The sequence below is a fragment of the Megachile rotundata genome, chromosome 13, assembly GCF_050947335.1.
Source record: "Megachile rotundata isolate GNS110a chromosome 13, iyMegRotu1, whole genome shotgun sequence".
Taxonomy (NCBI): Eukaryota; Metazoa; Arthropoda; class Insecta; order Hymenoptera; family Megachilidae; genus Megachile; species Megachile rotundata.
In genome coordinates, this window is record NC_134995.1 from 14,937,414 (window position 1) to 14,963,579 (window position 26,166).

Sequence of the window (26,166 nt, forward strand, 5' to 3'; positions counted from 1 at the left end):
AAACAGGCAATGATAGAATTATAATTAAATAATGAGTGTTAATTATGTGAAATATAAATATAAACGTTTATATCGATAAGACACGTGATCGTATGATTGCAAAATAGCATATTACGGATGTATATATAGGCGATAACGAACATAGTTATTTTATTCCGAAGTTTATCATTCGAGTTTCTAGTAATGAACATAGCAACAATTCTAAATTTTGTAATACTAAAGTTTTTAAAGTAATTTTTACTAATAATAATATTAATAATTTACGTAACATTACTATTTATACCTTCAATATAAATTTCTGTACCATGGATACATGACGTCAACAATCTGACATTACGCGTTACACGTGGGTATAAAAAAAATTAACATGAACTAACATTTTCACGATCACGTAATTACTATCTACCATTATACCGGGAATTTGAAAAACAAATAAGGGTTAAAGGAAGGAGTATCGTATCAGCCTATGTTCATGAGACATGTTTTCGAGATAGTATTAAACAGCTGTTATAACGCAATATTACTAATTTTATACAGATTAGCAGTGATTGTGATATAAGTTTAGAAAAATAAATATTTTATTTATTAGCATAGGAAGCTATGAATCGGTAGTTGTAATGTCAGTCTGTTTATAAAACAAGCGTTTTTATTCGATAATAAAAATAATTAAGTAATATTTTTATCGTGAAATATCATAATTATCTTTATATAAGTTGCCAGAATTTTTATTGTAAATAGATTAAGATGACAATTTCAGGTAAGAACAAATTATTTTGTTGCTTTTACGTATACCATTTACGACACGGTTATTAGTTTTTTCATCATTTCGTTGGCTGACATGAGAAGTGGTATGAGTATTTTCTTCGCTTTCGAGTTTGCATTAACCAATAATTATTATCTACTCAGTGTCAGTATCTATTCATTTCTTCCTTTTATCGCATAAAATTTAATAAAAAGTTTTATATATGGTCATAATAATCTCATGGCAGCACGTATGTGTGTCGACGCTTGTATGATTCGTCATCTGGGATCGTTACGAATACTGATGGCGTTATTTTGCAAGTAATACTAACCCATTAATACTTACGATTATGAGTTAATTCAAGTTAATTATAAACGTACATATCAGTCCATCATTTTTAGGTGATTATATTTGAACTGATGAACTTGAAATAATTTTCTGCTGAATAATAGAAAATATATAGACTAATTATTAAAACATCTTAGTCAACTTTCTATTAATGGATGTTCTCTACCATAATTATAAAATACATATGTATATAGAATGAAGGATAGTCTATGATATGGAAATAAGATTTCAAGAAAAAATGTTAAAATTATATTAAATCTCTATGAAACTTTACATTATTTAAAATAATAAATTTCAATATAAAAATAAATTTATATAATTGCAGTGTGCTTAATATTATTTAATAGAATATAGGGTTTCATAAATTATTTGAAGTATTTTGTTACCATCTTTTTTATTTAAATATTGTATGTAAAAACAGCTTATTTTCATAATAGAGAATAGAAGAACCTGCAAAATACATTTATGCACATTTTTAATTCATGATATGCATGATTAAAAAATAACCTTTGACACATACTATATTTGAGAATAACAGATTTTTACAATACATATCCTTTGAAATCATCTAAAAATAATTTAATCGTAGTTTGTCATATAAATTATGATATTAATATGATGTTTTTAATTTGATTTTCAGTCAAAGAATTGTGTATTATATTGGACAAAATTATATATGATCTAGAGTTTAACAATGAGCCCTCAGAGTTATAAAAGTCAGATCACAACAAAAGCTATGGCATCTAATGGTTATACTGGTACTGGTACTCCAGCTAAGGAGTCTAAAAACCATTCATCTCCTTGTGAGTTATTTAACTGTATGTGTGCTTAGAGTAGCCACTTTTATTTTTTATTATTAGTTTTGTTTTTATATGAGTATCACTATGATTATAATATAATGAACACTTATTTTAAAGAAGTATTGCAAGTATTTGTTTTAATTCAAAGTGATCCTCATATACATCAATTATCAACAAGTCCATTGTTTTACAGTATTGCATATAATATATAAAATGCTTTTTAACATTTTGAAGCTTCTTTTACTTGTTTATTCTTGTGTATTTATTTGCATTATCACAATAGTATCATGTACATTTATAATATGCTCGTAGCTTGTTTTCTTTTATTGTGTACATAAATATTATGTGCTTGAAACATAACAAGTTAATTTATTATAATTTGTAATGTCATTTGTTTGTTATTGACTATTATATTAATACATAAAAATATATTGTCACAATATGATAGAATGATGCCCTTTATTTTTTTAGCAATGCCATGGTTTGGTATGGATATAGGAGGTACTTTATCTAAACTAGTGTATTTTGAACCTAAAGATATTACAAGAGATGAAGCAAATGCAGAGGTAGAGACATTGAAAAATATTCGGCGGTATTTAACTAAAAATTCAGCATATGGAAAAACAGGTTACAGAGATACACATTTACAAGTATGTTTCATTAATGATTAATGTTTTTACTGCAAATATGTTTTATATTATATTATTCATATTATAGATGGATAATGTCTGCATTAGAGGCAGACGTGGTACATTACATTTTATTAGATTTCCTACAAGTGAAATGGGAAATTTTCTAGCATTAGCAAGATCCAAGGGTATGGCAAACTTGGTAACAACTGTTTGTGCTACTGGTGGTGGAGCATATAAGTTTGAAAAAAATTTTAAACAAGTAAGAGATACAATTTTTTATTCCATTTTTTTACTTATTTCATTGTTTTCAAAATTGCATGTATGTTCTTTGCAGGAAGTAAACATGAATTTAGCAAAGTTTGATGAGTTAGATAGTTTAATACGTGGTATGCTTTATATAGAAACAACAAATCCACACGAGTGTTATTATTGGTCTCATCCTACAGATGATAGTAAATGTCACAAGATTCCTTATGACTTCTCTGAGCCATACCCTTTTCTAGTATGTGTAATTGTTTAAAATTTATCGTACACTAAATATTTAAATATATTCTGATGTATATTAAATATTTTTGTAGCTGGTAAACATAGGATCAGGAGTAAGCATATTAGCTGTTTATGGTCCAGATAATTACAAAAGAATATCTGGTACCAGGTATGCTTTTTTGTAATAAAATTCAATATATTTTTTATATTATATTAAAAATTAATACTAATAAATTTATTTTCTATTTAGTCTAGGAGGTGGCACATTTTTAGGGTTGTGTTGTTTATTAACTGGATGTAATACTTTTGAAGAGGCAATAGAATTAGCAACTGGAGGTGATAATACTAGAGTGGACAAGTTGGTCAAAGATATTTATGGCGGGGATTATGGACCATTTGGTCTTCCTGGAGATCTTGTTGCAAGCAGGTATTCTTTTTAATAATTACAATTTATTTTATTTTCTCATTTATTTTTAAAATAGTTTTATAATTTATTTTTTCAAGAGATTTACCTGCATATTGTTTTAATTATATATGTAGTTTTGGACAGATGAATTCGAAAGATCGTCGAAATGCAGTTAGTAAAGAAGATCTTGCACGAGCAACACTCGTTACTATTACAAACAACATTGGTTCTATTGCGCGCATGTGTGCCGTGAATGAAAAAATTGAAAGGGTAAATAAAGTATATAATTAATTATTTTTTGTAGAGTATTTTATGTTAATGAAACTGACTGATTTTTTAGGTAGTATTTGTAGGCAATTTTCTTAGAGTAAACCCTATATCAATGAAACTTTTGGCCTATGCTATGGATTACTGGTCTAAAGGGACAATGAAAGCTTTGTTCTTAGAACACGAGGTATTATAAGTAAAAATATTTATAAAATTTTAAATACTCTTATTTGAACGTGTTATGATATTTTCTTATTTACAGGGTTATTTCGGTGCAGTAGGATGTCTGCTCCAATTTAATGGCGAAACAAGCTAAAATTATAAATAAGTGCATAATATATATAGCATTCCAAAAATGAATCTTTTTGAAGATTAATATGCAATTATTTAACATAATTATTTATTTTTGTTATATAATATTTAATTTCTCAGGAATTGTTGTATATGTAGTTACAACATTTTACATTTTAGCAATGGGAAAAGCCCGTGGTCAAAATTGTATTATGAAGAATAAGAAAATTATCTTAGGGTATTAGTTTGGAACATATTACGTAATTATCGCATAAAAACCTAATGTGGGCACAAACCTTACACGTGTTTATATACATGATTATAATGGACCAAAACTCAACGCATAAAATTAACTCAAATATTCTTTGTATGAGTAATATAGGTCTACCTCATATTTTATTTTCTAAACATTTTTATAAATATTTGTTCGAGTTCTACGTACGAGGCATGAATCTTTACAAATATACTTTTTTAATTAGAAACCCATAAAAAAGGAAAGAATTAATTGCAGTGATAAGTACTTAACACCTGTTATTATTTATATATTTTTACTTTGCTCGAAGATTGTAAAGTATGCCAATTGATTAGTGTCTTGTCACATTATTGGACTCAATACATAATATGGTCAGTGGCCACATTTATAGGTTACTTATATGCATTTTTTAGTTGCTTGAAAAATATTATATGGGTAATGTAGTAGGTATTTATCATTATTGAATTTTAATGTGTTATAAATGTGGTGTCTTGAAATGTAGACACTTTTTTTATAAAATAATTTATAATGTGACGAACAATATAATGAAAATTATTACACGGATCTTTGTAACATAGCGCTTTAAAAAAGAAAACGTTTTTTCTAAACGTGTCGTATAATATGACATGACATACAGCCAATATTTATATGAATCAACAGAAATAGTAAAAATAAGTTTATTTAAAATTTATTTTTTGCGGAACGAGAACAAATGTAATTTTCTTGTATTAATAAATAATTTCATATTTCTCATTAAATGTTAAAAACTTAAAATTGTCATTACAAAATTGAAGATACTGTTCCTACTGTGTTGTTAAATTTGCATGCATTTATTGTGTTCTGATGCGTTTCTTATACATGTATAAAAATTACGATAATGTATTAAGGTCTTCAAGGAATAAAATATTTTGCATTTTATAGTATTATACAGGGTGAACTAGTAACTAGCTGCACCTTAATTATTTTCAAAATTATAAAATAATTAGAAACGGTATACACCCTGTATACTATATTATGTGTTTTATATATTTCCTTCGTATTTTGTACAATGTGAGCTCTGGTTACTTGGCAACTGTTCTACCAATACAATAATTTCACTTCAATGTCAAGTAACGATTTTGCATTCACGCTTATACTTGTTAGTGAACTTAAAAAATAAAAATATCAACATTTTACAGCGACAGTTTATGTTGTTTCTTCCATTATTTATCATTTTTCTTTGATAAATTTACATTTTTAATTGCTGAAATTGTGATTGATATTAATTTATATATCATTTTAGTTTTCTGATACTGACATTTTATAAAAATGGTAAGCTTTCGAATATTTTATTAAAAATGTGATGAGTTCTTACACTAAAATTTTATAGGGACCTAAAAAGGCAAAAGCACCTGCTGTCGTTGATGGAGTAAACACAACCAAAATGAATAGAGAGCAATTAGAAGTTTATGCACACAGGATACTTGAAGAAATGGAACGTGAAAGGGAAGAACGAAACTTCTTCCAATTGGAGAGAGATAAACTTAGAACATTTTGGGAAATTACAAGACATCAGTTAGACGAAGCACGCGCAACCATTAGGTAGTATCCTAATAATCTTATCTACAATATTAAATTGCAAATATAATTCATTACTTAATCCTTGTAAAGAAACACAGAACGTGAAAAAGAGGAATTAACAGAGAAACATGAAGCAGAACTGAAACTATACAAACAGAAAGTGAAACATTTAATGTATGAACATCAAACAAATTTATCAGAAACTAAAGCAGATCATATGGTTGCACTTCAAATGGCACAAGATGATCATGCTTCCCAAGAAAATGAATTAATTAAAGATAAGATGGAATTAAAGAGATTACAAAAAGAACAAGATTTAGCACATGTGAATGAAATACGTGCTTTAAAATTGGTATGAAATAAACGCCACCATAGTTTAATTATTATCATCAATTCATTTATGTAAACGGAAATTTATCATTTAGAAAAATGCAGAGGAAACAGATAAACTGATAAAACAATTCGAAACAGAAGCCACAGAAATGGAAAATAAATATGAACTGAAATTAGCGAATCAATACGAATCTCTTACCTTAAAACATCGCATGGAAATAACGGAAATAGAAGAGAGAAAAAATACGCAAATTGCAAATTTAATAAAAAATCATGAAACTGCATTTGCAGAAATGAAAAATTATTATAATGATATTACCCTTAATAATTTGTCCTTAATAAAGAGCATGAAGGTATGATCAATAATAAGGAACAAATTTATTCATTTTACGGCTTAATAAATTTTCCAGGAACAAATGGAAGTAATGAGAAGTAACGAGGAGCGTATGAAAAAGCAAGTACGAGAGTTGACCGTTGAGAATAAAAAATATTCCACAGATTTAAAATCTTGCGAAGAATCCTTAGCAAATTACACTCGTCAACTTGCAAATTATGAGAAAGATAAGCAGAACTTAGTTGTTAGTAAATTTCTATTCGTAAATCTTGATCACTTTAATATTTTCTAAGGCTTTTTTAATAATTTCAGAACACTAAAAAAAGATTAGCGATAACTTCGAAAGATTTGGAAAATTTAAAATGGGAAAACGAAGTACTTGAGTTGCGTTTTGAAAAAGTATGTTAACAATGACTAATCTCTTTGTAAAGAAATTTTATACTATTTTCATTGAAAATTTTAATTCTATGATTTAGTGTCAAGCTGAAAGAGACGAATTACATTCGAAATTTGTCTCAGCTATACTCGAGCTTCAACAAAAGACAGGGTTGAAAAATGTTCTTTTAGAGAAAAAACTTGAAAAGTTATCGGATTTGTTAGAGCAACGTGAAGCGCAGATCAGTGAGGTGCTTGCTGCTGCTCAATTAGATCCAATAGCTGTGGCCAATGCAAATAAAAAATTAGAGGTTTGTAATATTAAGTCTTTTTTATATTTTACATTATCATAACTCGCACTTTTTTCTGCAGGAAATGTTAAATAGAAAAAATAGCGCCATACAAGATCTTCAGTATGAATTAGCAAAGGTTTGTAAAGCCCATGATGATTTGCTTCGGAAATACGAAGCTAAATTACAAGAATATGGAATTCCAAAAAGTGAACTTGGTCTTCAACCATTAAGAGTAAAAGGAATGACTACAAAATTGGGTTCAGGAGTGGCTGGCCCTGTTACCGTAAATCGTTAGTCTATAGGATTTTAATAAACTAGTTTTTTTATTTAATATTTTGACTAATGTGTGTATATTGTCCACACACACACACACACACATATGTATATTTATTGAGTACCAAGTGTATTTTTACTACTAATTAATAGAATAGGAAAGCAATAAAATGATAATTTTTGATGCAGAATATCTTTATTTTGTGAAACAAGTAAATTCCAGTGCATCTGTTTTATTGTTTTTTTTTCTTAGAAATTACATAAAATTATCACAGAAAGTACAAAGTAGATCATATTGATGCCTGATAGTTGTGTGTCTTTATTCAATTTGTAACTTTTTGTTATTTATTTAAATTATGTATAGATACTATTTTTCTATCACATCTTTTTAATAATTTCTGTATCATATTTCTTAATACATAACAACTAACAGGCACAATTATATTGAAAATGCCTTTATACATATATAGTGAGAGATATCAACATACAGACATAGATACATCTACTAATCTAATTTATAAAATATTATAAATCGAATATATCAGGTCACATGGTTAATAAAGTTGAAACACGTATAGGCTGGCTTATGTAAAATATCGTTCTATTGATTTTGTCAGTTTCAGAAATATTTAATTGTCGTGTAAAGAAATAACTAATTATTTTCTTGAACATTTGGAAACATTATGTTATATAATACCTTGTATAGATACAATTTTACTATATGTGTATGTACACGCGTATAAGTACGTGTATTATTAGTACACACATATATATTTATTATATTCACATATATGTACGTATGTGTATATATATATTCTGTTTATATATATATATATATATTAAGAATTTGGCACAATAAGAAATAGAATCACAGTTAAAATCATTGTACATTATAAGAGTTATAGCTTGTTACTATATTTTTGTTTCTATATCTGCAAGTTCGATTGTAACTTTGTGTGAAAGACGAATTCAACGCATAATAATACATTTAAATTTAACTACTTTTGTTTCCCGATTGTTACGTGAAGTTTTTGTATTTAATTCCGACCACTGTAAAGCTTTTCTGTGAATTTTTAGATTAGGCTCAGTTCATTGGTTCATTACAATAAAAGAATATCGAATCTATTCAGTTTTTCTTGGCCGCATGAATACGAATTACAATAGTAAAAAAAATAAGCATCTGTTTTAATTTTAGACATTAGTGGTCCATTGTTCCATTGTATTTTTCTACTATATTAGGTTTCTATATGTTCTTTAAAATATTTAAATTCTTTTACTACCATCAAAGGTGCATCAGTTTCTAAATTTTATCTAACAGTGCTGTAATCAAGTGAAAACTTATGCATATTGTTTTTAAGCAATTTATCAGCATCATACTTATATTATTTTGATATAAATTTTGTGAATTATAACGCTACACTTTCATTTAGTTTTTTTTTTTAGAGAAATTTTTGACAAAATTTGAAGACATAATAAACATTTCAATACCATAGATGTATCGAAATAAAAAATAAATATCTGTCGAAATGTTAATTTTTGCAGAAGTTCTAAGTAATAAATAAATATGTCTTCCTAATAAAAAATAGTATAAAAAATTTAATTTTTGAGCAGTTTTAATTTCGAAGTAATAAGGAGTATAATTCTCATGTTCGAAAATTGAACAAAATCATTGTTTGATTTCATATAAAAAATATTATGAATAAGGTAGATATATATGTATATGCCCTATTTTAAATTAGAGAATTTAATTTTTGATTTTTGTTTAACTCATTATTTTCCAGTTCGGCAAGACTTCGGCAATTAATGTCGAAAAGTATGTAGTTACATTGTACACCACAGTCTCTCCAGCGGCCAAGATTGCACCAAACGAACCATATGTACCATAATCTATAATACTGTGATTACATGCTGATAAGACTGCAAGATCTTTACCTGGACCTCTTGCATTCATATCAGAAACGAACTTGATTCTATGTCGTTTACTATGTAAATTATACTTACACCAAACTATATTATCGCTAGTTACTACAAACACTACATCATTATACTTGCCAATAAAGTAATCCATTGCTGCAAAATAATAGCTAACAGGTGCAGGTCGAATCTTCAATTTTTGCCACAGATAGTCTACATAATCTGTTCTTCGTACATGTATGCTTACAAACGTTGGTTCAGACAAATTAAATTCTTCTGCCACTTCTTTCAATACCCTTTCTGCATAAGCTCTTAAATTTGGTTTAAATGTAAATTCTCTTCGTATATCATCCAACCACACCAAGATAAGGGACCAATAAGCCGCGTGTCTACCAACAAAAATATTTACAAAATACAGTATTAACTATAGCAAATGAAATAAAATCATTTACCTTGGTATGATGATGTTTTGCTCCGTGCTGTTCCATTCCCCCAGGGAGTTAACAACTTGACTGACATCTAACTTGCACCATCCGATGTAACTGAGCGGTGGAATGCTAAGATTTTCAAAGTATTCCTCAAGAGTTTTCAGTATGCAACGTGGCATGAATGGCTCTAAGCCAGTTCTTCTAGCGGTAGCCCATACAGAAACATATTCCCAAATTTGATTTCCAAGCCTACCACCTTGGACAGCCGAAACTATTCCATTTATGGGACAAGGATTTCTCCATTCTGGTGGTACTCTGATATTTTTTAAAGTGGTATGACAAAGAGCTTGTTCATACGTTGAAATCTTTACATGGCGTGCTGGTGGGTTGGATGTGTACATAGGAAACAGGAAGACATGGATACCAACAACCACTATCAGAGCCAAAACTATTGCGCTTGCAAGTACATGCTGCTGAGCGTGACTCATTATCCTTATTTATTCCTGCGTGGTATGGTACTAAGTACTGGTCAATTCTTTCATTAGCTTCTGCACTACAGCCTTCTGCTTATTATTTTCTACTCTTCAACTTCCACTAGTCCGGCATTTCATATCTACAGGTGTGCCATGTCCTTTGTTTTCCGTCGTACATCTTTATAATGATAACATCATTTATATTGAATGATACAGATTTTTTTAATTGTAAATGATAACAGGATATGGGATGCATGACTAATAAAGACAACAGAACTAACTGAAAAAAACTAATCGACAAGGGTTTATTTTCCATCCTACAAAATAAAGATGCAATAAAATATATTATTTTCATAAACAAAATATTAATTTATCAAAATAGGGATTATTTACTAATGCTAAGCGACAAGTATTCCTTTCGATTAGACAGTTAAAAAGGACATGGCCTAATATGTAATTGCTCGAAAGCCACTAATTCAGCAAGGTTTTATTATACAAAGCATAATATATGTGAATTAAAGTTGCATTTGTTTATTTTAAACCTAATGGAATTATATTACATATTATATATGATACTGTATGATAGTAACAGGTGGTGATCTTTAGAGATTACATGAATCTTGATATATACAAGAAAATTTTTCTGTTATTTGCATAACTATATAAAACATGTAAAATGTATGAAAAGAAACTTAAAACGATAAACATAACAGTTACTTACATTTATTTAAGCATCAAAAAAATTCGTAAAAATGTGAATACGTCTGAGCTCATTATGACCGACGATCGAATTACGTTCGATGCTCGAATTAAATTATTTATACGTACAAGTGCCAATGTTTTAATACTCACCTGTCCTAAAAAAGTATTGATATTGCATTCGAAGCCCATTACTATCCATGAAGCTAACGTCGTTCTCCGTGCTGTTTCTGTCACTCATGTTTTCCCGGTGAGATCGATGCGTATCTCGTGCATTGACGCTTGTTGCGTATTCACCAGATATTATTGTTTTCTTTTTAATAACGTTATTTTCTCACCATATATCATCGTACTACATTTCTTCTTCGTATTACAATGCCTCAAGTGCAACGTTTATCCACGAAGATCTATTGGGGAAAATTATTAAACGGGCAAAAAACGTTTTATTCAGACTAAGCTGACACTCTTAGAATGGGGCATGTTGTCCCGATGGATGACGTCATGGAGAACCGTCACCCCTTCGATCCCGGACGAAATAATACCAGCTCCAGTTGGTACAACAGGGTGTGACACAAAAATGATAAAAGGGTTGATGAGCGTTGAACACAAAATTGGAGGATTTATAAATTATATACATGTATTCGCAGATATCGCAGAACGATAATTTTATTTCGTTTTTTCTAAGCTAGTACATAAAACAAGTGCATCACAATTTAATATACACTGGTTCCAGAACTTAACAAAAACATTGTCCCAGTTTTCTCGGTTCAACAAAGTTTGGTCGTATCTCGAGTTAAAGTGATCCTACTTTAAAACGTTTATTCGTAACACACATTATACATGTACATATAACTTCATCGTTTAACGTATTATATTCTTGCAAGGTACCATCAGTACAAAATATAAGTACATTCATATTTATAAAAGTACAACGTTCACGTTCCGTCGAAAAAAACGGAAGAAATAACGTCTCTTAAAACATCGGAACAAGTAAGGATTTCAATAGCGCGCTTTGCGTTTCGATTTTATCGTACTTTGATTTGTAAACTTGAATCGCTAGCTAATTCAGCTTCTTTCATCTATTTTTTAACTCTAATATTCCCGTTACTAGCATTTTCTCTTTGCTTCAAGCTGGCTCAGAAGTCAATTTCCAAAGAAACAGGAATTATCGGTACGAGTATCAAAGCGATCAATCAACATTTTCGTGGAAAAGTTTCTCGAAAAATTTACACGCACGGAAGATCCTAAAACCAGTCTGGTAAAAGCGTGAAAATCCTTAAATCCTATATACATCGAATTAAATGTATTACGTCACAGGTAAAGCGTATAATTCAAAACTCTACGTATTTCTAGGTACTGCATAGGGCGAAGCGCAGGACGTTTTACCAATTTATGAAATACCCAGAAATTGTACGGAACGGACACACGGAAGAAGGAATCGCAGCCTAGTCAATGCTTCGATACGGAACTGATATCAGGTACTTTGGAAAATTTGTAGCCATCGAATTATACGCTTTAAAGTCAACTACCTTACGGCTAATTCTCAAGGAATGGCTTACAATTATCGTCGACATACACTTGAACGGGACACATTCGGTAAAACACAATTTTTTCAGAAAAACGTGGCTCAAGAGAATCGAGTGTATGTCACGTAACGAGCGGTAAAACACCTTTCGGTACCATTCTTGTTCGGTATATGCGCATATTTTTGTTCGTCATCGTTTAAAGACGCAACATCGTAAGATGGAACGGATTCGAAAAACAGTCGCAGGTAAATGTCTCGATTCCTTCGAGTTTACCAATTTTCCGGCTACGATAAATCTTCTTACAAAATAATTAATCGGTCGCTGGTTGTACTGCAGGCAATAATCCATAGCGGACGACGCGGGGATTCTTAAACGATCCTTTAAACTATCTTAAAACGAAGTAAAAAAGTCGGTATAATAGAAATTTAAAACGAAACGAACGAACATGATCCATCGTTATTCATAATACGTTATTTTACAACGTATTTCGTGGACGCATTACTATGTATAAGAACATCGAAAAATCTGAATGCACCAGTGGCGTAACCAGAGGCAGTGAGGGATCTAACAGTAAGGACTTTTAAGTAGCAACAAGCTTCCGCAAAAAGCTTGCAACACGAGTATACGATTTATCACGTGTATGTCGATAAAGGAATACAGATATGTTGCGTGCAAATACATACGATCTATAACGTCTAAATTCTTTTTTTACTTTTTCTATCTGAACGATATCGAGTACCTTCCAACGTATTTTAATAAGCATCGAGTCCACTCGCTCTAGTGGTTACGCTAATGGAATGTACTCGCAAATTTAGTTCAATTGGATCGGATTAAGATACTATCGTGGATCGGGTGCTTCGAGCGAATTGCGTCAGAGATTGCCAACTTTTTTCTGTGAGCATTCAAGTTAATGTGCTTATGTACAGAAAAAAAGAAAATAAAATATCAATAAAAAAAAAGAAAAAACTTTCGTAAGAGTGCAAGTTCCGAAATTGTAACGCTTCCTATACTCTTTTTATTTTTATAATTAATTTTTTATTCGTATCTTCGCGAGTGACTTTCATCGATCTTTTACAAATACGTAAAAGATTCAAATCGAAGGAAATTTTTGGCAGCAATCGTAGTGCAATTCTTTCTCTTAACTGATTTTTAACAGCAAAGATTGACGAAGCGAGGTATGTACCACGGTAATATCACATCGAACGATCTTCGATTGAAAACGCTTTTCCCGTGGTGAATCTTTGCTCATTCGATCGTAAAAATCGTTGCAAGATCACAGGTCATTACGGGAAGAACTTGATCAAAAGAACGCATCACAGGAACATCGAGACATTGAAAAAATAACATATAATAAATGTTACTCGCGTGATTGTACCGATAGATACGTTTCGTTACATCACGTGACTACTAACGCGATCGCATTGAAACAACGTCAACTTGTTGCTTCTCTTACTAATGATCATATGTTATTAACGTGATCGAAAACGTGAAACATGTCGCTACGAGATTTACAACATCTCTTACTTCAGGAGGACGTATTTGAATCAGTAGTTCGCTAATAATGTAACGAGTTTTGTGTAAATATACCCGAAGCAAGTGGAACCGTCTTTTTGTACATGCGCGCGCAAATAGTTTTCACCGAGAGCACATTGGGTATTCGTGGCAGTCGACTACGGTCCGCTGTAAAAGAACGACGTGTTATCGTTCGTCGCGCAAACTAACCTTGCCATTGTAGAATTTATCTTTGCTCGAATAAATTTGCCAAAATGTTGAGGATAAACATAAATACACGTAAGACAATGTTCAAAGTTAAATTTATCGTGACATCGAGCAATGTAACCGATAGGTTAGAATCGATAATCGATTATTCGATTACCGGTATATTTCGAAAGCGACGCGGCGAGATCTGCGCGAAAGATCAGTGGTCGATGCATCGCGAAACCGTTAAAATACCCAGGGTGCATTGTAACATGGAAGCTCGTAAAGTGCTATTTTACGCGTTTCATTCCCGATCGAAAATTGTTTAAACAATCGATTCGATATCAAACGGTTGTTTCGCGAAAAATCTTAACCGATGAATCCGCGTGTTTAATGTGTATGTATCTTGTGATCGTCGTTGCGCTGTCGTTATTGTTGTTGCTGTGGTTGTTGTTGTTGTTGAATATCTCACGGCTGGTCAAGCTGGACATCGTACCCGATTCGGACTCCTCGTTCATCGTGTCTGCAGTCAGGAATTAACCATTGACTAACCATTATAAAATCGTAGCAGAGCAGATTAAGGTATATATTTTTCTTTTTCTTGCATGCCTGGTATAGTTTATGCAAACGCTGTCATTTGAGTTCGAATATCTATGAAGATAAGTTAATTAAATTCTGAGCTAATATATCAATCGTCAATGAAAAAATTACCCCGTTTATTGATTTATTGTAACTAGTTATAAATTTGGAAATTTATTTTTCCTCCCATTTATTTAAATCTGCTCTACTGCAAGAAAATATATATTCGGAGATGCGAAAGTGCACTGTCGTGCAACGTGCACATAACAGTAACATTTACAATAATTGAACACTGAATTTATACAAAAAATAACATACATGTACAAAAATAAAAAGGTTAGTATTTGCGCGGGAAAACAATTGTGCTATAACTCATAAGGATATAAATAAAAAAAAGCAATGTTCGGTTGTATTAAAAATAAATTTATATTTACAAACGACAAAAAAATAATTACTAAATGATTATCTTACAAATCGTAAGCATAGTAGGATCAGAATCAAATGCATGATAAATCGATTGCATGAAGCTGTGATTTTCATCGCTCTGATTCAAAGACGTGAAGTTTGCCCGGTGAAATGAAAGTTACAAGCTATACTTACTATAAGTACCTACGAACGCAGTGTTTTGAACTTATAGCTCGTTTAAGGGAAAAATCGTGAACTTAATCTTATTCTTTTCGTATCATTATTTTTCGTATTGCGTGTAACTTTTTTGGCAAGACACGAACGTATACGTTCATCTAGACATGAACTAGTCTATGTTAAACGATACTGACTAAGAAGTACGTCCACATTCTAAGAAAATACAATTTATCAAGACGCTATGTATCTTCATATAATTATTTCTCTTCTTTACTGTACGCGATAGCGTGTTACTCGAATAAGTAGGAAAGCTTTCGTTCAAGCATCAGAACGTAAAGCGAAATAGAGCATAGCGTTAATTTCTTAAATGACAATAATTCGCTAATATAAGTTAATATCTTTTTCCTTATCGCTAAAAGGAAATTAGCTTTGGCAGTCGGGTCCAACCGCGTCGGACAATAGATGCGCGCGTTCAAATATGCGCAAGCGCACTAATTTACCTATGCACTCAACATGCGCAAGCGTACTACTTTACGCGCGCGTTTTTTTAAATATATTACTATAGGACACAGTAAATTTGGCAAGGATACGATGCATACAAAGATGTTACGACTTGAATGAACATATTTTGAACAAAACTGAATTTATGAAAGTGTCATTAATGTAAAATAAATGGTCGGAAAGCTGGAGAAAAATTGAAAGATTTGTTCAAAAATATTATCCATATCGTAAATTCTAGTAAAATGCAAAAATGGATGGAATTCCCGCGACAAGCGTCTGAAAACGAGGCTCGAACGAGAATGATAGAAGAAATCGTATAGAACCGAGTTGTTCGATTCATCAGTGAAAATTAAAATTTGTAATCCGTATAACAAGATAATTCTACTTATTGTTTAAAATAATCGCGAAACATAAAATAAGGATAAAACGCGATTCACCGTTTTTTGCAGCTCAGTTATGTACACTGTGATAATGCTAATTTCTGAATACATCGTATTGTTCGTTCACTAAATACAGTCATTCGATTGCTTCGAATTCGTGAATTCTACGCAACGTAACACATTGCTATATAACAACGATATATACTGCTTAGTCAACTGCGCATCTAGAATGTGAAAATATATATAATTTTACCGTTCACAACATACACGCTAAACGAACGAAATTCACGTGACACGAGAATATTAGGACGTATCGTGCACATGCAGGAAACAATTGGAAAGTCTCATGCGGTACGAAGTAGGCGCTACTCGGTTTAGCATAAGCGGGATCGTAAGTTTTAAGTGACTATAGAAGTACCGCTTTCTCCTAAGTTACTCGTTTAACACGTACAACAGAAAAACAAATGGAACGTGTTAAGTATCGTAATCATAGGATTTCTTTCTAACAAGTTATTACGAAATGACGGATTTACGAGGTACATAAATCTCGCATAAATTTAAGAAAAATAAGCACCACTAGAAATTTCTCCAACCATTCTGTCGGTAATAAATCTTGCGTTCTTTGAATTTCTGATTGAAGTGGTCAGTTCTTCGATAGAAAATATTACGATAGCAAGGTTCTTACAGCATAGCTGAAATGTTTCTGATAATTCGACATTTCGCTTATGTCTAATTGGTACGTGATACTTGTGTATGCGATGACTATGGAAAATAAATAAGGAACATTAAGGTCTACGTGTCTTCTCACGACACTATGCAACAACATTTTTGGCATCTGCTTTTCTTCTCGGCTATATTGTGCTTACACCTTTCCGACACTTGATACGCTTTTAATTTTAATTTCAGGTTTCCTGTGCTGTCGCTGATATCCTGGCTTTGTAGAGAGTTACTTCTCGTGATCTGCTGCATGATCACCGTCTCGTTTTTACCGTCGCATCTCAAAATTTCTTCGCTACTTTTAACGTTCTGCCCCGTTTCTTTCGGTTCTCTTCCCGAAAGCTTGTCCGCTTCATTTTCCATGGGATGAACTTCTATCTGTTCCGTTCGCGTGTACTTTAATACTTGAGAAGTCTGATCGTTCACAGGATTTTCCAAAATTACGTTTCTACTTTTAATACTAGGCTCATCGACGGCCTCAACCGGTAGGAGCACGCATCGATTTTTGCTATTATTGTCTTCCATGATCTGCAAGGTGTCTATAATTTCGCTCAACCGCTGTTCTTTCGCCTCGAGCATCTTATCTTGGTCTATGTTACTCCCCATTCGAAAGACGTTTGTACTAACAATCATCGAATTCTTATCTTGGCTCGTTATAAGTTCACTTATGTTTCGTAGGTACACGTTTTCGTCGATCGCAATCTTATTCGTGTTCGAACTCAGTCTGTTGTTCTCATCGAGAATTTTCTCGCACGTTTCGTCCGACTTTTCTGAACTGAACGCCTCGCCGCTTAAACTCTTCGTCTGATCGTCCGAGTAAACGCTCAGCTTGTTCTCCGAGTAATTGTTATACTTATCATCGTGTAAATACACGGAGCTCTCGTTTGACTCAAAATTGCTGGCGTTGATGATCGATATTCTGGGTATAATCAGGTCGGAGGGTAAACCTTCGACACCGTCCGGAGACGTTGAACCTACGGACGATCGATTGACGAATTCACCGAAGGAATGGTAACCTTGTTGTCCTTTACCCTGAACCCATGCTTCGGTCAGTAGATGAGACCTTTGCCAGGACACGTCACTGTTGCACCTGTTCGTTCTCACGTTCCACTGTTCCTCTGGGTTCTGCCAAGAATGTAGACAACAATCGCTGGGACTTCGTTTGAAGTCTGTCGTCTCTTGGTCCGTCTCTATCTCTTCTTTCTTGTTTCGCACGATCAGTTCCAATTTAGATTTCAAAAGAGCGGGCGACACGGCTCTGTCCATACGTCTCACAGTGTTCGATGGTTGTGCGGAGTACAACGTGGACGAGTTGTTGGCGTTGTCTAAATCTACGTCCGGAAGTTCAGCCGAGGCTGTCATGACAGCGTTTGGACTAGGACTGTCCATACTATCCGGGGTGTAAGGATCATGCTTGATAGGTGCTGCGTGCAACAAATTAGTCGAACGGTCCATGTAATTGAGCCGCTCGCTAACGCAACTACTGTAATCAGGCAACATGGATAACAATTCCACGTAATTGTCTGGCACTCGAAAGCAGAACTCAGGCGCACTCGGCAAGCGGCAGCAATTTATCATACCTTCGTCCAAGATGAGACTAGCCCTCAAGTAGACTGGCTGCAAACGGGAAAAAATGGACGATCCTTATGTATTATCGTGCATCTCTATGAAGAAATAGAGGGACATTCCTCGTATGGTAAGGCTCTATAAAAAGTCTGACTAACATTAACGTGATTCAGGACGATGATACAGTGACGATTGTACTTTTGGTACGGTTAATGTAATACTAACATGGTACTGAACGTTTGTGTATAGTATTCAGATACGATTATCATGAAAGTTCTTATTACAGTTTGTTTTTTTTATGGGTTCTCATCGTTTTTCGATCGTAATTTCATACCGCTAGAATATTCTTGGTGTAAATTTTACGAATTGTACGGAAAATGCATCAAAGAAGCGATACAGTGCACACCTGCGGTGAGAAAATAAATTATACTTAATCACTTTCGATGATAATGATAGCAGAAAGCTAATTAGAACCATGAAATCGTGGAAATTGGTAAAAAGGTGAACTTAGTACGTTGGTAAAAAGATGAACTAGTACTACATTGAACCAGCTACATCGAACAAGCCCTTAGGTAATAATTATAAAGAAGATAATGGATTACTAATAGAAATATAGGATACGTGGGAAAATCAAGATAAGAACAGGCAGACAGTTCATAGATAGGTACCTTAGTGCTTAGAGAGTCATTCGAAACTCCAGAAAAACAGGCTGCACCATAATAATTAGAAAAATGAATCATCAGAATAAGAACTAAGAAGAGCGTAAATATATGTACCCAGCATAAGTAAAACGGATCAGTACCTCTTTGTTCTGTTAGAACAAGAAACAAAATTATCTCACCTTGTGATCACCCATGCAAGTTGTCGGTCCTATTATTCCATATTCCACGGCATTCGGTGATGATATCTGAAAGAGAGAGAGGAAACGAATTACATAAAATTAGTTATTTCAAGAAGTTATAGTAAAAATTTTCAGTAACATTTCGTACATCTTCGACTAGTAGTTTAGCCGTGGTACTCAAAAGAACACGATCGCACCAAGCCGGTACTCTGGTTTGCATGTAATTTGAACCCTCATTGATATCCTCCTCAAAGGGATAACTGGGCACAAATTTAATTGGAAATTCATATAATCTTCCATCAAAGTCTTCCAGCTCTCTGTCATATTCACGTAGCTATATAAATATTGGTAATTTCATTATGGTCTTCCTAATTGTTAATGCAGTATCGTAAGTAACATTGTACAGCTTGCTATTTAAACGACGAACTACCTACCCATTGTCCACCATTTTGCATAAAAACATTTTGATGCTCGCAATGAGAGAATTCTTTTTTTCCTAATGTTAATATGAGATCATCGTCTTTATTGTGAAATTGCAATTTCGAGATGCTTCCTTTGTTTGATAACTTTGTTTCTTGAGTATCTTCTGTAAGTTTCTATTAAAGAGGGAAAAAAGGACAATTTTCTTTGTTGTATACTTGCACCAATACAAGAATAGTTTTTAAACGTTCATTTATACATACTTTAATTACACTAGCTGTGTCCGTTCTAAAATTAAAATCCCCAAATAAAAAGTATGGTACATTTGGATATTTATCATTATGAAACCTATCTAACGTATGCTCGAGCGCTCTTCTACGTGTTTTACTGTATACGGATGGAAACTAAAAATAAAGAATCAAGATAAATAATGCAATAAAAAGACTATTGTCTAATAGTTACGTTTACTTACCGTTTCCATAGCAATGAAATTACTAGCATCATGAAATAAGTGTATATTTATGAGATCAAAAACTGTTCCACTAATACTCCATCGTGTTCTTAGAAATCCTTTTCTAGACCATTTGCATTCTGGAAAAAATTCTTGAGGAAACTTTGCTTTTTCTTTGGTCGTGACTGCCTCGATATTACCGGAATGAACCTCTTTTCCATTTACTGGTATAAAAGTACATTCTGAAAATATAGCAACATGATTACATTTAGTTGCACGAATTTACCTGTAGACTTGGAAACATAATATATATCTTAATGATGTACCTTTAAAGTCCCATAATAGAACTTCTTTTAAAGATTCATGCACAAAGTAGAAATTTCCAAGTGCCTAAAAAATAATACATACTTTTATGGTTATCATTGAGATCAGTAAGTAGATAAAATAAGCTTATATTCTTTATGTATGTACCGTAAAATGTTCAGCAGACGAATAGTCTTCATCTAAGAATACCCTAATTTTGTCAAACAGCCTTAATTCCTCAGACGACATCAGTAATCTGCAAGAAACAATATTGTTAGATACAAGTAAGCTTAGCAAGAATAAAGATCCTGAACTTTTCATAGCTCAAAGATAGACTATATGTATTTTCAAACACTTTTTTTTATGATGTTCCCCCATGAACATCATTCAATAAACTCATCTTTTGAAGCGGCTCACTCAACTGTAGAGCCACGCGTGATCATCTATTTTTATCCCTTTCTGCCACTTATGCGTTAAATCATATTCAATATCGTGGTCAGGGAAACCTATTTGTCTCTGTATAGTTTTAAAAAGGTTCATGCTTAGCTATTACTAGGTATTATTTCAAAAATTATTTGCAAAACTGATCATTGATTCTAGACCAACTGTAAATTACAGAAATAAGGTTTATGCTAAATACCCGATAGACTTGTAGCCCATATTCTATTAATTTAGTTAGACTCATTTACTCGTGGAAACCTTTTATAAGGGGCTTTGCTTTAACAAGATTTTCTAGGAAATCTCTCCTTCTTTAGAGTGCTATAATCGCTACCGACCGTGTAACACATAAAACTTTATATAGAAAACTAAAAATTTATAAAATATAACATTAAATTACCTAACAAAGTCCTCCACATGTCTCATACTTTGTTCATAATTTTTTCCACCCACTTCTTGGCAGTGCAGTGCAATAAACTTTGGATCCAACCTCAGTATAGTCTGGAAAGCATTCTCCATGAGTGTAAATACCCGCTGTATTTACGCAGTGACAATGCATCTTATCGGTAATACTTACAGATAAAAATTCTTCCGTCCAAATTTTCAACATCACGCTAGGCTGTAAAAAGGATACAATTTTACCATTTTAATCGATATTTCGATTCGCATAGAAAAATAATCTCTTTATCGTCCGTCGATAAAGTATCGCGAAGGAAATTATTCGGTCAATTACCGCGCGAAATATTAGCAATCTATTTTTTCTATACATTTTACGATCTCATTAACTTTGCTAATTTTCTGCATAAAAAGTTAATGGCATCGCAAGTTTGTTCTTCGACGAGGGGGACGTAATCCTGTCCCGCATCTGAATTCAAGCGATCCGATAACGAGCGCATAATTATGGAAAATCATCGATACACGTACAGACGATTTTAGTTCGTACGTTAATGTTATAATTATGTCGCCTCGTATTTACGCGTACGTTTGCGTGACACTTTACGATTCAAAGACAAGAAAAACGAAAGGAAAAAAAGTTGAATGAAGGAACAAGAAGCAAAAGAGAAGGCAAGAGATAATACGAGTTGACGTATCGCGACAGCATCACACGTACGAAAGACGCGCCAAACGAGAGGCAAGCAAGTCCGAACGAAAGAGGAAGAAGGAAGGAAAGAAGTAGGTCGCGTACGAAAGTAAATCGTCTTCGAGTCTCGATCGATCCTTCAGGGTCGTGGTCGATAATCCAAACAGAAGAAATAGATAAACGGAAAGGTAAAATGTATCTGTTACGTACCTCCTCGAAAATACTGCCAACATTCGCGGTAACCAGCAGAACCGGAACGCTGTTACACGCCATTTCTTCGATGTGTCAGGAAGGGAAAGTTTTGAAAGAAGCTGGTCAAGTGTTTTGGGGCGAAAAAACGAACTGTCGTCCGCTAATGGGAAGACAGATATCGGTCCCACCGAGACGCAGAAGAGGTAGACGTCGGTGCAGAAAGGTTGTCACAGGGATCGACGCAAGCACACTGGGATTGCGTCGAGTGCCGCGAGACCGAGCTTTTCCCGTCGACGAGCACTGTAAGCAGTTTCGTGGAGAAGTCACCCCCGGCCAGGAAACGTCCGCGTGTTCGGAACAATCAACCCCTGTGCCGAGGAGTGGCCGTGGTTTTGCGCCGTGCACCGGTCGCATCAAACCTCGCACTGCAAATACACATTATTAATCGAATAACGCGAGGCTCGTTCGCGCACCAGAGAGAAAAGTTGTGTGTGCGGTAAATATATCCCTCTATCGGCCAGACTGAAACCACGCCTACCGCAGACGTCAATAGGCAGTGCCGTGCACGTCGCAAACGTAAATGGTTGAGAGAGGAGACGTCGCGCACCGGGCACCGGGCATCGGACCCGCGATGCTCAACGCGTGCGCCTTCCTTCGCACTCCTCGATCTTCTCTTCGTCTTCTCCACCCCAGTTTATCTTCGAATCATGATCATACTTTTCGAAAATCCGGCTATCCCTTACTCGTCCCTTTCGAGTAGCTATCTTTCTCCTCTACCGAAAGCTCCGCTTAATTCGAGTTTACTTTCGTTTCGACTTTCGATCGCGATCGATATAATAACTCGAATCGTTTTTCGATTCGTCGCGTTCTTCGACGATGTTTTATTCTCGGAAACGCGTGGCTAGTTATCGGATACCGTTGAAAACGACGCGATAACGAACAGAACGGAAGTATAGCGGAGATAAAGGGTACGTATGCGCGCACGTTGTTGCACGCGTCGATGAAAATCTGTAGTCATGCAATACGATAAAATTGCAGTTTCGCGTCGCTCGCGCGCTTCCTTTCGAAAGCACGCGAACTTTGGTTCGTGTCCAACGTCGAGTAACGAACTGCCCTTGAGATATTATTTGGTCTAGAAGATAAGAGTTTCCGAATTGTTTAGGAGAAAAATAAAACTGCGCGGATCGTAGCGCTCATACGCTCCTGGGAACGTTGTCGGAAGCGATGTTCCAGCTGCGCGTGAGAAGGGCGAAACGCACGCGCTCTCTTATGCTCCGTTTACGCTTACACCTTATTTTCTTTCCTTTGTTTTATTTTTTCCTCTTTTTCGGGCAAACTCGAATCAAGCTCGAAGTCGGAGGATGGATGGGTGGTAGGGACGAGTCGCGATAGTCGACGAAGCGTGCGCGTTCAACGCCTCTGCGCGCTGCGTTTCATTAATTAACGCGAATTCTAGCAATTATCTCGCGATCTTGACTCGTGTGCGTCGACTGTGGAACGATTTTCGACTTGGTGTCGCACTCGCATCGCGTAACCTGTCCGAGGCGCGTTTTCACCGTTAAAAGTATCGTTGCCACGACCAGTTCACGTTTCGTAAGTCGATACACCGCGAGCGTGCTGCGTCCGGCGATTCCTCGAGTGTACAGAGTGTCACGTCGAAACCGCGAGGTCTATTTTCATCGCGAGACTTCCTCGAGCTCCCTCGACCGGATACCGGCGGCAATTTCGAAAAATCAACGCTGTTTCTCGATAGGTTGGAGGCGTCGAGTCAAGGGAGGATCGATGAGACGAGCGACGATTGCGCGAGCAGGGGATACTGTCCAAGTATTCGCCCGACGAAAATCACCGAAGCGTCGTCGATCGACTTTTTAACGCTTTGCGTTCGAATGTTTATTCTTGGTTGTCGCCGGTCGTCGTTTATGGCACAGCATTTAATCCTTTAAGACCCACGCGTGTTTCGTAGGCACGTAAATTCACGATCAGTTAAGTACTGTTATCTAAAGTACGCGTGAAACGCGAGAGCCATGGGGGAAAGGTTTTTGTCCTAAAGAATTCGTTACGGTACTCTACGTATGACCGTGGAAGATCAATTTTTGCGTACAATCTTTATATGTCTCCCACGTAGACGCTCGATATATTTCAGTCGTTTAGGTTTGTCGAAAAATTTATGTACGCTCTTGGACGAATACGTTTGTTATACATAAGGCGAGAGGGTTAATAGCACCTGTGGTTTGTCGATACTTTTCAGGTAGATGCGAACATGCTCTCGATCGTAATAACATTGTCGCTGGCAGTGTCGGCCTTCGCGAGCACCGAGAGCATCCTAATGACCGAGGTGTTCGTCATTCCAATCAAGCCAGAGACTTTCGACTGGAGGGACGATGGTAAGAAGGAAGCGATTCTACTACTTGTCAACGTACGAGTCGACGCGAACAATGACCGATTCACAACGCGTTTGGATTGCTCATTAGCATAGAGGAAACAACACGGTTACGAAGGCACGCATAATCAAATGTCTCGTGAAATTGTAACCATGGAACTCGATTCTGTCCCTACCAGTTGCCGAAGTAATTCAAAATTCTATCGAACTATCTCTCGGTCAACTCGATTCACTGTCTGAAATTTAAAGCGTGCTTCCGCGCGTCATTCGCGCCACGTTTCGAATATCAATCAATGAACAGAGTCGACCTCACAGCTGATTGACGTTGCCGGTATGGGTACTTCTTAACCGTGATCGAGGCATCCGGAAACGCCGACGAGTTCTTTCCGAGTTTCTGGCTAGCCTTTAGTCATCGTATATCTTTCTCCGAAACCCCACGAAATCGTCCGGACATCGCACAGCGCATTGCCTTTACTCGGAATTTTTCTTTTCAGGACGATACGACCAGTTCTCTTATCAACCCTCGTTACTCAACGCGCCCGATCTTCCCTCCTGGATCCACTACACGTACAGCAAACGGGACCACCGTGGTTTCCTGTATGGCGTCGCGCCAAGGAATCAGAAATACTTCCAGGTAAGACGCCTGTTCGGATTGCCTGATTTTGAGATGTTAACGACTAATCTTGTTTTTCAGCTGGAGATCGTGGGACTGAACAAGCATACCTACGAAACTAGATACAAGGTTCTCGACATGAACGTCCTCGACAAGGAGAACCTGACCAAGTACGAGGTTCATCTGAAGATCGATAATTTGAACGTGGAGGACATGTTCAACCGCAATAGAACCGAGCAACTTCTCGATATATTTAGGTACGTCGATGGGACTCGAGGAAGAGAGTATCCTTGAACGATACGCGATTTTCGATAAGCAGCGATGCGTTGAACGATGAAAAATAAGAAAGGGGAAGGAATACGCTCATTATCGGTGTATCCAATTAAAATTACATAGTACTTTTTTCTTCTCGTTACAGAAAGAAGTTGTGGAAAGAAGCGACAGATATCTACGCGACGTTCCTAGCGTCCGCGATCGAGCTGGGTGCTCGTCTGCCTCTGAAACCTAGCGAAGGCGAAGGGTGAGTCCTCCGACTTCTATGAAACGAACAATTCATCTAGCACGTGTGAAATCCAGGAAAGAAATTTGACCGAATGTCGAGAGAAAACATCGTGAAGGTTCCGTTAACGTAGCGCTACTTATGTTAATCGAACGGACTCAATAAGATTCAGCGTGCTCGTTGCGATATCGCTGACGTATTAATCGTCTGATCAACGGAAAACAACATTGTGACGCGCGTCCCACGCTTTTTCGAAATCGATAATCGCCGCTTTCTATACGCAACGTTAAACGACGCCTCGTGGATAAATCTTTGTTATTATCCTGACTAATGTTCATCCTTCGTTAAGTAAATGGAGCAAAATCGCTTTGTAGAGAATCAAAGGCTTTGTAAAACGTGCGTTGTTAAAGACAGTTACCTATGGAACAAATTAAAATGTCTTATCGTCGGGTATTCGCGTTTCTAGCAGACTATTACGTAACGAAGATTTGT

The 26,166-nt window shown here is 34.9% G+C and overlaps 5 protein-coding genes across 24 annotated transcripts in view; 3 read left to right on the top strand and 2 right to left on the bottom strand.

The window, feature by feature from the left end:
* fbl (pantothenate kinase 3 fbl) lies at positions 1-5,408 on the top strand. 9 transcript variants are annotated; one of them, XM_076538793.1, is made up of 10 exons: positions 1-346; positions 1,731-1,908; positions 2,362-2,540; positions 2,608-2,781; positions 2,857-3,024; positions 3,101-3,177; positions 3,259-3,435; positions 3,513-3,684; positions 3,755-3,868; positions 3,944-5,408. In XM_076538793.1, the coding sequence occupies exons 2-10, from the start codon at positions 1,785-1,787 to the stop codon at positions 3,995-3,997; spliced, it is 1,239 nt and encodes a 412-aa protein (XP_076394908.1). In that variant the 5' UTR covers positions 1-346; positions 1,731-1,784; the 3' UTR covers positions 3,998-5,408. The 9 variants fall into 9 exon arrangements, with proteins under 9 accessions (XP_076394908.1, XP_076394907.1, XP_076394910.1 ...); XM_076538792.1 differs by lacking the exon at positions 1-346 and adding an exon at positions 383-757; XM_076538795.1 differs by lacking the exon at positions 1-346 and adding an exon at positions 827-848.
* Positions 5,397-13,399, top strand: Gas8 (Growth arrest specific protein 8). Its single transcript, XM_012298138.2, has 8 exons — positions 5,397-5,536; positions 5,595-5,806; positions 5,876-6,137; positions 6,211-6,471; positions 6,529-6,696; positions 6,765-6,851; positions 6,929-7,138; positions 7,200-13,399. Exons 1-8 carry the CDS (start codon positions 5,534-5,536, stop codon positions 7,413-7,415), a joined length of 1,419 nt encoding a protein of 472 aa, XP_012153528.1. The 5' UTR covers positions 5,397-5,533; the 3' UTR covers positions 7,416-13,399.
* Positions 7,607-11,395, bottom strand: LOC100875770 (galactoside 2-alpha-L-fucosyltransferase Sec1). The gene is made up of 3 exons (XM_012298116.2): positions 11,061-11,395; positions 9,760-10,386; positions 7,607-9,696 (listed from the first exon to the last, which is right to left on the bottom strand). The coding sequence occupies exons 2-3, from the start codon at positions 10,221-10,223 to the stop codon at positions 9,156-9,158; spliced, it is 1,005 nt and encodes a 334-aa protein (XP_012153506.1). The 5' UTR covers positions 10,224-10,386; positions 11,061-11,395; the 3' UTR covers positions 7,607-9,155.
* Positions 11,543-26,166, top strand: part of Scgalpha (sarcoglycan alpha) — a 20,117-nt gene continuing 5,493 nt past the window's right edge. For 2 of the 11 annotated variants that reach the window (XR_013040255.1, XM_012298121.2), the window contains exons 1-5: positions 23,573-24,333; positions 24,431-24,566; positions 25,057-25,196; positions 25,257-25,432; positions 25,594-25,695. Coding sequence is in view for 10 of the 11 variants with exons in the window: in XM_012298121.2 (XP_012153511.1) it covers positions 24,443-24,566; positions 25,057-25,196; positions 25,257-25,432; positions 25,594-25,695 (542 nt within the window). In the remaining variant the exon portion in view is untranslated. Of the gene's footprint in view, positions 14,714-22,058; positions 22,179-22,351; positions 22,485-22,539; positions 22,679-23,013; positions 23,151-23,572; positions 24,334-24,430; positions 24,567-25,056; positions 25,197-25,256; positions 25,433-25,593; positions 25,696-26,166 lie in introns of those variants that run through there. The other 9 variants (XM_012298123.2, XM_012298130.2, XM_076538787.1 and 6 more) reach the window with 9 other exon arrangements.
* 5PtaseI (inositol polyphosphate-5-phosphatase A) overlaps positions 15,113-26,166 on the bottom strand; it is a 13,488-nt gene continuing 2,434 nt past the window's right edge. Inside the window, exons 1-11 of one of the 2 annotated variants that reach the window (XM_003708598.3) lie at positions 22,201-22,342; positions 21,487-21,528; positions 21,310-21,410; positions 20,640-20,727; positions 20,495-20,558; positions 20,190-20,410; positions 19,981-20,121; positions 19,732-19,893; positions 19,446-19,631; positions 19,298-19,363; positions 15,113-18,507 (exon numbers count right to left, since the gene is read on the bottom strand). In XM_003708598.3, the coding sequence (XP_003708646.2) occupies positions 16,978-18,507; positions 19,298-19,363; positions 19,446-19,631; positions 19,732-19,893; positions 19,981-20,121; positions 20,190-20,410; positions 20,495-20,558; positions 20,640-20,727; positions 21,310-21,410; positions 21,487-21,528; positions 22,201-22,263 (2,664 nt within the window). In that variant the 5' untranslated portion in view covers positions 22,264-22,342 and the 3' untranslated portion in view covers positions 15,113-16,977. Of the gene's footprint in view, positions 18,508-19,297; positions 19,364-19,445; positions 19,632-19,731; positions 19,894-19,980; positions 20,122-20,189; positions 20,411-20,494; positions 20,559-20,639; positions 20,728-21,309; positions 21,411-21,486; positions 21,529-22,200; positions 22,343-26,166 lie in introns of those variants that run through there. The other variant, XM_012298119.2, reaches the window with a different exon arrangement.